The 11766-nt window shown below is 43.3% G+C and overlaps 1 protein-coding gene across 1 annotated transcript in view; it reads left to right on the forward strand.

Annotated features, from left to right (window-relative positions):
* The window catches only part of KDTA (KDO transferase A), a 95744-nt gene extending 86874 nt beyond the window's left edge, over positions 1-8870 (forward strand). The window contains exon 11 of the mRNA XM_086518706.1: positions 8075-8870. Within this exon, the coding sequence (XP_086374832.1) occupies positions 8075-8337 (263 nt within the window). The 3' untranslated portion in view covers positions 8338-8870. The remainder of the gene's footprint in view (positions 1-8074) is intronic.
* Positions 8871-11766: the final 2896 nt, after the last annotated feature.

An 11766-nucleotide genomic window follows, 5' to 3' on the forward strand; every position in this document is an offset into this window, starting at 1 on the left:
ATGTACTGGGATGTAACCTTTGGTCTCATAGGTCATTTTGGCCTTTTGAAGACGTTTAATATAACATTTCATTTCATTTCATCTCTCTCTCTCTCTCTCTCTCTCTCTCTCTCTCTCTCGTATAGATGTACTGGGATGTAACCTTTGGTCTCATAGGTCAGAGGGATACCAGCAGACAGCAGGATATGCCGATTATGCCAGAGAGAGCCAGAGACAGAGTTGCACTACATATGTCATTGCACAGTGTTCTATGAGATACGGGGGCGTTTCCACTGCTTATTCAGAGAGGGTTTTGGTCCTCTATCTAGGGTCATGAGTTATGAGGATCAGAGATGTCTTGGACTATATCTACTTGAGTTACACAGGTATAGAGACACTTTACTGGGGAGAGCTAGAGAGAGGCAGTCCCAGAGACACATTACAGATTTCTTTTCACTAGATATGGGACAGCCAGAGGAGCAGCCACCACTGCAGAGCTCGTCCCACACTCATTCGACCACTACTGGCACTCTCATCGACCGAGCATTGGAGCTACAGAGATACAGACGACCGCGACTGAGGAGAGGAGCTACACAGCATCGACGGAGACTACAACAGAAGATTCGAGCCATACTCTCTCGACATCCAGAGTGCAGATGAGGATGGATCCTCACCATTTCTTCCATCTTTGTTTCTCACACTGTTACATCCAGTTTACGGGTACCTATTGTATCAGCTGCTACACCCACGTAGTTTTAGATTGTAGTAGTAGTAGTAGTATTTTGTTCCACTTCTAGTTCTTTTGTACCCAGACATGGTATTAGATTCACTATTTTGTAACTGATTGGTCTCATAGGTCATTTTGGCCTTTTGAAGACGTTAATATAACATTTCATTTCATTTCATTTCATTTCTCTCTCTCTCTCTCTCTCTCTCTCTCTCTCTCTCTCTCTCTCTCCTTGTTAGCACCCCCCCCCCCCCCCGGCCCCCAGAAGAAGAGAATTTTAACGTCGTAGGAAACTATCCCAAGAGACCTTAAAGATCTATCCGACGAGGAGAGTTGAACTCGAGACCTGTCATTCAAGAGGGAAATGGCATAACCTTTCTGGGTGATGGAAAGGTTATGCCATTTCCCTCTTGAATAACAGGTCTCGAGTTCAACTCTCCTCGTCGGATAGATCTTTAAGGTCTCTTGGGATAGTTTCCTACGACGTTAAAATTCTCTTCTTCTTCTTCTTCTACGAAGATGGCTTTCTATAGAGAGCATCTTCTCCAACTCACGGAGGATGGTTTTGTGATCAGACCAGGATACATGGATACTCATCTATCCCACGGGATACGATGTGCTATTGGTCAGATACGCACATCCTCACGTCAGCTAGAGATCGAGACAGGGAAATTTAGAGGAGTACGCGCTGAGTCCAGGATTTGTAAGGGGTGCCAAATAGAGCCAGAGACAGAGCTACATTACAGATGTCACTGCCCAGTATACTATGAGATACGAGGCCGCTTTCACTGTCTATTCAGAGAGGGTTTTGGGCCACTTTCTACAGTCATGAGATACCAGGATCAGAGATGCCTTGGATCATACTTACTGGAGATTCGCAAACACAGAAAGGACCTCTTGAAGAGGGGCACAATGAGAGAGATCCAGAGACAGCGGAAGATTACAGATTTCTTTCAGTCACAGCCAGAGGAGTTCGAGCAGCCTCCACAGCATAACAACACAAGAGGCACCAGAGGCATACTGCTTGATCGGGCGATAGAGTTGGGGCGGTCCCGTCTCCCAGGGATGAGGGGGCCCTCTCGACATCGACGCAAATTGCGACAGAGAATCCATACCATACTGGCGCGACATAGGAGACGTCCCGGATACTGATGTATATGTATATGATGGCTCGACTGTCAGAGAGCTCCATTGTATCAGCTCACCCTTTGTATCAGCTTTCACCCCACCCCTACCCACTATTTTCTTTTCAGTTCTTTGTACTTTTTGTACCTAGACCTTGTATTAGATTCACCACATGTAACTTTTTAGTCTCATAGGTCATTTTGACCTTTTGAAGACGGTTATATTACATCTCTCTCTCTCTCTCTCTCTCTCTCTCTCTCTCTCTCTCTCTCTCTCTCTCTCATGCATGCATGCACAGGCTTTCCATATAGTTTGGGCATGGAGCATGACCACACAAAAGTGATTGTCTCCTCAATTCCTACTTTGTGCATTAGCATAGTTGTTACTCTTTTTAGAGCTCCCCCCCCCCCCCCCCCCCCCCAAAAAAAAAAAAAAAAAGCCACACACACACACACTTAATTTTTTTTTGTAAATCAATTTGATTTAGCTATCTGTGAGAAACCTCAAAGAGAGGAAAACCCACCAAAAAGATGTACAAGGACAGGAACACAAGTGTTCGGCGGTATAGAATAGCTAAAAACATTCATAAGAAAGTTGATGTATCTCTGCTGTGATATCACCAACTTCCAAGGCAAACCTCAAAGACTGCCGAAGGGAAATCTTGAAGAAAGGTAGTGGATCTGTATGGATGCGATGGAACATATAGCCATTACGCTGCCGCCACAGGCTCCAGTATGCCCAAAACCTGACCCACATGAAGAAGGCTGCAAAGCACTGCAACGCCGGCGAGAAGATGCCGAAAATCCAAAACCGCTTATGGAAGACTGTCATGGGAAAACGTAGCCGCATACACGCAGAAACCCGACGAAGGAATTCTTGAGTGACACAGCAATCCCACAAGAGGTGACAGACATCCTCATCGGCAGATAAGCAACGGACACATGATGAAGAGCGGATACGGCGCATCCGAAGAAAGGAATCCCACTGGGAGCACACCAAGTAAACACCACCAAAGAAACAAACGCTCTTTCAACGGCAAACGAATTTCTGATTTATGCATGTGCCAAATAGCGTTGCAATGATCAGCAATCCAAGGACGAGGCAGCAGAAGAGCATATGCCCGGCCAGCAGAAATATCTCGAAATGGCATTTCCCCAAGCTTCCAGTCAGACATGCGATCACCATCTGCCAAAGGTGAGACCGGCAAGAAACCTGACAACATTTGCTGTAATTCTCTCCAAATCTGGCGATAGTGCATGCCCAATCCAAAGCGGCGAGTGGCAAATGGAAACTCGAAAGTGAAACCATCTGCATCCACCACATCCTCAACCACTCGAATGCCACGGCAGGAGTGGAAATACGCCTGGCGAGGCGAGCAGTCAACCAAAGTAAGAGAAAAAGCCCGACTCCAATGAAGACTCTCTGCACGAAGCGAGTTTCCTTCCCTCCGAGCATTCCAGGAAAGATAAATCGTAACCTGTTTCCATGCAGAAAGCAAGGTGGAAGAAAGAGGGCATGCTGGAATACGAGCATCCATCTTACCAAATACTGCCTCCCACATGGATGATTGCCAGTGACCAAATGAAGATGTAACCACATGCTGAGTCAAGTGTGCAAACATAAGAGTCCCAGGCTGAGATTGTTGCACAAGTGTAGCCAAAATCATAGCCTTCCTAGCAATGACATGCCTACGCAGGTCCAATATATTCAAACCACCAAAGCGCTTTGGTGTACATAGTTTTGCCATCGATATCAAGTGCAACCCTTTTTTGTGAGCACGCGTTCGCCACAAATGAGACAAAATGGCCGACATGAGAGAGTCAAGACAATGACGGGGCCAATGCAACAATGGCAAAAAGAACTGAACATATGCCACAAGGATACTTTGAACAATTCGTAGGCGAACATGTAGCGGCCAGGTAGAAAGCTTTCAGTAATGCAGTTTAACATTGAGGCGATTCATAACCCAATCCACTTTCTGCGTGTGAGTAACATTCCATCCAATTGGATAACCCAAATGCCTAGTGATTACATTTGGAAGAACAATCTGTCCTGGCCACAACAGAGCATGCCAATCACAAGAACGAAGCTGCAGAAGCTTTGATTTACGGAAATTGACTTTTAGACCAGCCGCAAGCGCAAACAATTCCAAAGCGTTCATAATCTCTTGAACATCATTTTGCTGATTGCGGGGCATAAATAGCGAGTCATTTGCATAAGCCTGCCCAATAAAAGTATGACCCGAAGGTAGCTGCAAACCATGAAGACGCTGCGCAGAGGTCAAGTGATCAAGATACATCAACAAAGGATGAGAAGCAATTGCATACAGCAAAGCACTAATAGGGCAACCTTGCTTAACCGAACAACCAAGCGGCCACGATTCTGTCAATTCCTCGTCCAGGATGCCCGAAGACGTACTACAATCATACAAGAAATAAACCACATTTGCCAACTTAGGACCAAATCCTAGACATCTCATTATGGCAGCAATGAAGTCCCAATGCACAGTGTCAAAGGCCTTTTCAATATCAACTTGCATGACGAGCACATCTTGTTGCGTATACTTAGCATATTCCATGCCAATCATAAGATTGGCCAAATTGTCCATGATTTGACGATGAGGAATGAAACCATCCTGAGCCTGATGAAGCCCTGTAAACAAATGGTCCTTGATGCGATGGACCAACATTTTAGCCAAAATCTTGTATATCACCGGCATCAAAGTTATGGGCCGCCAATGAGAGAACTGCTCGCAAAGCGCTTGCTTGGGCAACAACTTAAGTAAGCCCTCTTTCCATGAAATTGGCAGATCCTGTTTTTCCCATGCCACATTTATCATGAAGATCAGGGGTTGTTTAAGGTCATCCCAAAACGAGAGGAAAAATTCCACAGTAAGTCCGCCCCAACCAGGAGATCTCCACCGGCCCAATGCAAGGAAGGCACCATGCAATTCGGCGACAGAGAAAGGATCTTCAAGGCATTGTGTCTCCTGCGAAGACAGGATCGGACGAACATAAGAAAGCAACAATTCACGCGCTCGACAAGATGCCGAAGAAGGCTGAGATGGGGCAGCAAACACCGTACGGTAATGTGAAACCATAACCTCAGCCAATTTCGCTTCGAAGAAGTCCAAGCACCCGAGGGAAGCATAACACATTTAATCGACTGCGAGACTCTCGAATGATGCAATTTCTTAAAAAATCTCTTCGAAGCACAACCTTTATCCATAAAGGCCTGTTGTTGGGCACGCGTCTGCCACTTAGCAAGCTTCCTCTTATCATTTTGTTGAATACATACTTGAGCTTCACATAACTCCGTCATCTCAGAGCCAGACAATGGGCGAAAATCAGCCAGCTGATGTAATTGTTGACTAACTTGTTTCGCATCACCGACAATCTCCCGAATACGCTGCATATGCTGCCTACCATAGTCAAAAATCACAGTTTGTACTCTCATGACAAAACGATACCAAGCAGCATCCAAATCAATATGCATTTGAGCCAACAGCGGAGGAATAATATCGGCAACCATGTGACGAAAAGCTTCATGAGTAAGATAGGCATTATTCACATGCAACAAACGTTTCCTGTGAAGAGGCCGATCACAAAGAGACTGTCCAAAAGACAACGACAGCAAAAGAGGATAATGATTCGATAACTGCAGAGCATAATCTATCCTCATGTCACATACAAATTCTTCATATTGTTGCCCATTAAGCAAATACCAACGATCTAATCGTGCTCTGTAAGAGGAATGAGCAGCATGCTGAAAGGTAAAACCAAAGGCATTAAGATGCAAAGAACGCCATATATCAATCATTTGAGCAGAGGCAACTAGAAGATCCCAGTTATGCTTCTCCGTAAGCAACATATGCAAATGTCTTGTGGTGCTGTCAAGTAAATCAGGAGTATTATTGAAATCTCCACACAAAAATGCATTCGATGTCCATGGGTGAGACGAGATTTCTCGCCACAAAGCAGCTCTTTGCCTAGAGGCCGTATATGCATATGTACCTCCAAATTCATGAACTCGACCATTCAACAAACACTGTACAACCATCCACCGACCAAGCGGATCGTTGTATAACATAACAGGCTGAAGCTCATGTCGAATCATCATCAATATACCAGAGAAATCTTGCAAGCCAGCATACGCAATCCAATATCCGGCAAAATAGGAACATTGACCAGCAAACTCGTGCTGATTGTGCTCTTGCAATACAACTATGTCTGCCCTACATGTATATACATAGTGCCAGGTCAACCGCCATTTGTCCAGGTTGCATAACCCACGCACATTGTATGAGATGCATTTAATATGACTTTGCATTGGAAACATATGTACGTAAAGCAACAAGTTTCAAAATCAAGTGGAGGTGCCCATAGACACGTCTCCATCCACTGCATCCGTGCGAGGACCCATCCTTTGAGTCAGGGCAGGAAACGTGTCCACAATGTTCACATGCGGTGTGGAAGCCTCACCAAGGAGTACATCTTTGTAAGAGTGCATCGCTTTATCCCATGCATCAATCAACGTGCGATTGTCATTGCATGGAAGTTGCTTAAACGATGCATTCTTGTTAGCATTAACAAAAGGAACGTAATTACGAGCAGAAAGTGGCGTTCGAATCTTCAGTGCTTTTTTCGGCACCACCCATGTATTGACATCAGGAGGGCCAACTTTTTTGCCTTTAACAGCAGTCCCAGTCCCAAGATCAGTAACTTGTTGTACCTTGCCTTTCCCTTTGTCCACAGTCGAAGCCACTTTAGCAGTAGAAACTCCACTTGGCTTAGCATCACTTGTGGGTTTTCCAGTAGGGAGAGAGATGGACAAAGGAACAGCAGAGGAAGGGGGTTGCAAGACCGGCTCTGGACATTCGGATTGCATATGACCAAATTTGCCACATCGAAAACAAGAATTCGTAAATTTTCCCCATTTAAGTTTAAAAGGGCGCTTGCCCACCCATGGATCACGTGAGTCAACCATAATACCATCAGGGGTATTCTTATCCGTGTCCCAAAGAATACAAAACCTGTTGGTATTCGCATCCAATTTTGGAGGACAGATAACCTTCCCAAGCTGCACAGCCAACAACGGCAGGAAATGTCTCACGTGCGAGGGAAATCAACAATTTCCACCCACACCGGGCATTTGTGACGAATAAGACTCTGGTAGTCTTTAGTGAGTGCCCACGGGAGAACATGTGTCATCTACATATTAAAAAAGAGGGGAGACATCTCAAGAAAAAGATTTCGAGCTTCTATATCTGTGAGCAAAACTTCATAAAATCCACGCGTCCCAAAGTAGACACCATGGACAGCTTGACGCTTAAGGAGAAAATCGACCCATTGGACGACATCTTGCGCAGTAGGCATTTTCCCCGAGAAAAACAGAATAACTGCATTCATAGCGTACTTCGCAACTGGGTCCATAAGATCCTGCACCGGAATGCGCAACTCAAGAGCAGGCGCCTGACCATTCCATGCATGTCGAGCCTCCTCAAAGTCCTCATACAAGCATGCCTTTATCTCAGAAGCTGCCTCTGACGTGGAATCCATTGCTTTCCGACGCTTAAAGACGCACAGTGAGTCAAACATAAATTTTTAAAAAAACCCCTTCTGCAAACAAAACCTACTGGCGAGAAACTTTTGGAGTCTACTGTTGAGAAAACCTTGCAAATAAGATACGAACCACAGCTATGTACATGCTTCACCGAAAGCAACAACCAAAACCCACAACAATGTACATCTCCTAAATTCTGCCAAAAGAAATGGAGCTTGACTTAGACACTACCCTGTATACAAATTGCTTTGTCAGTCCTGCATAACAATACCCCAGTTGGTGTGCAAAGCCTTCTGCAACTGTCACCAACAATCTTGCTGTGCAACACTGCACCTGTCAACAGCGACGAACAGGAGGGCGCGCTGCTTACTGCTGCTGCTGTGCGCAGGGAATTTATGCAGCAGGTGCTTCACGCGCTGTCTCACAGCAGTCCGCCTTCAGAGTCTGCCCACACACACAACCTCGCGCGCAGACAGTCACCCACCCTTGCTGGCGCAGGCACAGCAGCGCGCAGGAAAAACTTGCAGAGGCGCAGGATTTTCACGCGCAGGAATTTCACACACACACACACACACACACACACACACACACACACACACACACACACACACACACACACACACACGTACGCACGCACACACACACACATTGACTGAGATTTACCTTTCTTCTCTGTAACAGGTCTTCACATTGGTCCTTTTTCACAAATGGTGTCCGATTTTCACCAGGTTTCTAGGCTATCTGTTCAGCAGGTTTCTGGAAAAGTGGAATTGCAGAAGTATTTGCAGGTTTTATTCAGTGATCCACACACATTAGAATCTTGCAGGGATGCTGCACGGCATGCCTCAGAGGTATGTGCAAGAGGTGTTATCACTAAGGTATGGAGACATTTGGAGCTGTTTGTGCTACGACAGGCATTTTGTGACGAGCCAAATCATGCCTAGCTCCTTAAATGCATTGTTTTGTTCTAGACTTAAAGAGTGCTTGTAGAGCTTTGCCAAGGTGCTCATCGAAGTTCTCTGTAATAGCTGAAGCCGTTGCCAAGATATCCAAGCTGAGAGTAGTTGTTCAATTTTTGAGGTTGGAAAATAAATAAATAAATAAAGGCAACTGGTTGAGTAGTTTTAGGAATTTTGTTTGTAATGTAGAAGGTGAATGGACTTGATCCAAACAGGGGCTTAAGTCTCCATCAAGGTCGAGGGTCGGCTGATCTGCACTCTCAAATTAGCTCGCCTTCCTGGTCATAATCGGGTACTGCGGCCGCCCGATGAGTACTACGTCTTGTTTGGGGTGCTTTAATCTCCATCACTAAGTTAATAACATGTCCCTGACCTACTCATATCATGAAGTGGTGCAATTGAAAGCCCATGGCTTGTACACTAAGTGGAGTCCAGTGTAATGGCCTTCATGTGCACTTCTGTTGACACTTCGAAAGATTCCATGATTTCTGTATAGTCTCTTGGAAGTTCTGTTTGAATCGACCTTATATTGATGGCTTGTTAAAGAAGACCTTGGAGCCAGGCTGTATTGAAGCAGTACTTGCTTGGTTTGCTGGGTGTTTTTTAAAGCAAGAAAATTTATTTATGAGGTGTGGGTCTGTTTTTTTGGGTTTTTGGGGGTGCCGGGGGGTTTCAAGAGAAGATCAATGTCCATTGTAATCTGGAAGCATGGGGCTGGGGAAATAATCGCAAAAATTCTGCAATATTGGTTTCTGTCCTCAATATTTTACCAAATTTCCTTTTCTGAGAATGTGATCACCTGATGCAGAGTTTTGAGTCACTTCTGCGGATAACTATGCAGCATTCATGGTCACACGCTCTGTAGTATTGTGCATAGTACAGCTATGCTAGGGGGTTTTGCTACTATGGTGAAATCATTGTAGTTGCAATAGTAACCCCTCCCCTAGCTTTAATCAGGGCGACATGACAGCTATTGGCGCACGCAACGAATGAGAGAGGAGGTGCCCGTCAGATCAATGTCCACCAGCAATCTCCCGTAATTTACACGCAGGAAAAACCTCCACATGCCCGTGTGTGCAGTAAGAACAACTGTGAGTGACCATTGAAGCGCGTTGTAGTTCTTTGGAATCAATGTGAGGCCTAGGTGGCCTTGGTTATCTCCCAAGGATAATTGCCCGTCTTAAGATTTAACATTTCTTAGACCTTAGTTAATTGAACACACACATTAGTCTCTTGAAGCTCTCTCTTATACAAGTACAAGCACACCCCAAAATTTGAAGTTTAAAGACTTCAATTGCAAGCACACAATATCTAAACCAAGCAAGTAGGACACCAAAACACTGTTTGTTTCAACCATAGTTTTTTCCATACGCATATGGGGCTGAACCATACGTAACCCTAATTTAGTTCATACTTTCAAGTTTCTACACCCAAGGCACCACAAATCACATATTCATATTTAGGTACACAATTGCTAGTACTAAATTGACTAAAAGAAGATTGAGGATACAAGCATTTAATTTTCACAATTTGATAGTAGATATATCCAAAACATAAATAGAAATTCATAACTTGTTTGTAACCAAAATATAAGAAGTCATTAGGAGTCAACTGTTAGGCCTCAAAACGTAAAAAAAACGTGACTTCTGGGGGTTTTTAGTTTTGGCTCGAGTGAAGCATGATATCCATATCATACTTCCTTTTTATCCAATGTATGGTAACATGAATATGGAAAAAACTATGGTTTCAATAAAAAAGCTCAGATTTCACATAGCATTAAAACAACTCGGACTTCCAAATGACTCCCTACTCTAGAGATTGGTGATTCCATCCTCAACCTCCTAAATATAGTCTATGATTCACTCCCTTCTTTTGGAAGAGTTTTTGTACTTGAAAACAAAAGGGGAAAGTCTCTCTTGATAGCTCTTCCATTTGTTTTTAGATTTGTATGTTTTGATATGTTGCTCAAGCAAGTGCCTCAACAACCACCATGAAACCATGATTGATGTTACATCTAGAAACTTTATTAATTGTCGTGTCTTTCTGAAATGTTTCTAATGATGTTTTGCAAAAAGAATACAAATTCAAGGCATCCATGGTGTAAACTCCAAGGAGAGGAGAATGTTAGAGATTGAAAGCAAAAGAATAGGATGCACAAAAGACATCCACATTGCATGGCAAGGCCACCTCTTTATATAGAATATAAAGTTGACTTCCCAATTTAGAGGCTTTTCATTTCCTACAAGCTTCCCCTAAATTTTGCGTTTAGTATGTTTTGAAAGTTCTTTTTTAATGAAATTATGGAGACCTAATGATGAAAATGTCTCAATGGTTGAAAAGAGAGTGAAAACTATTATTTATATTTTCCCTTCTCATGGCCTATAGAAGCAATTTTTATGACCTCACACATTGGTTACCACTTAAAAGTCTCATGCTTGTCAATTACTCAAGGTGAGAAAAGCTCCCTTACACTACGTTTGACTAGCATTTAAAAACTTTTGTCCGTGTTCTAAAGCATGGCAACACAAACAACACTAAACATAGGGCTCGAGCCCTTTGTTAGACGAGTACAAATGATAGCCTCCCACTAGCACATTGTACTATCCCACTTGCGATGTCCATCTATGTTCTTCTAAAGAGTTGGTGCCAATGCCATAAAAAATACACTTCTAAAGGATTGGCTTTCGCTTAAAAAAACCTTTCTTCATTACGTATATGCTTTATATCATTTAGCATGGCTCAATATTGATAGCTTTCAACTAACTTTACTTCCATGATTAGTTGGTAGATCCTTGAGATGTGAGATTTTTTGGGTATTTCAATTTTATTTCTAGTGTGCATCTAACTAGGCACTCCTTTTTGGTACATAAGCTAGCTTTGTATATTCATATGCATGAATAATGTAGACGTTGTATTGGTTTTATTTCTATGTTGTCGTAAAAGCTTGTCGCATACTATCTATCTCTTGTATATAAATCTAATAGCATAATGTTCACCTTAACTAGTGTGTTTTAAGTTATATTCTTCGCAGGTAAATCTCATAGTGGAGCAAGGAAAATTCGAAGCAAGGAAAATCATAGTTGCAAGTCTTTTTATACTCTAAATCAACTCAAATTTTCAAGTTAATCTGATAGCTTATGCCTTGCCTATTCCATTGGTCACATGCCCACATATTTTTTATTTAAGCAATGTAAAAATTTCTCACTTGTGTCAATTCACACATTTAAGCAACACCAACTTTACATGAGAAACTGGAGGGTTTAGGCAACACAATCTTGCGCAGATTCAACGGTTTAGGTATCACGACCTTAGTACAAATTCGTCAACTTCAACGGCACAATCTCGGTGCAAATTTGTGCAAATTTCTCACTAGTGTTGATTCGTCCATTTAGACAACACTAACTTTATAGTGCA

This window comes from Adiantum capillus-veneris, chromosome 8 (assembly GCF_014529385.1).
Source record: "Adiantum capillus-veneris isolate H3 chromosome 8, ASM1452938v2, whole genome shotgun sequence".
NCBI lineage: Eukaryota > Viridiplantae > Streptophyta > Polypodiopsida > Polypodiales > Pteridaceae > Adiantum > Adiantum capillus-veneris.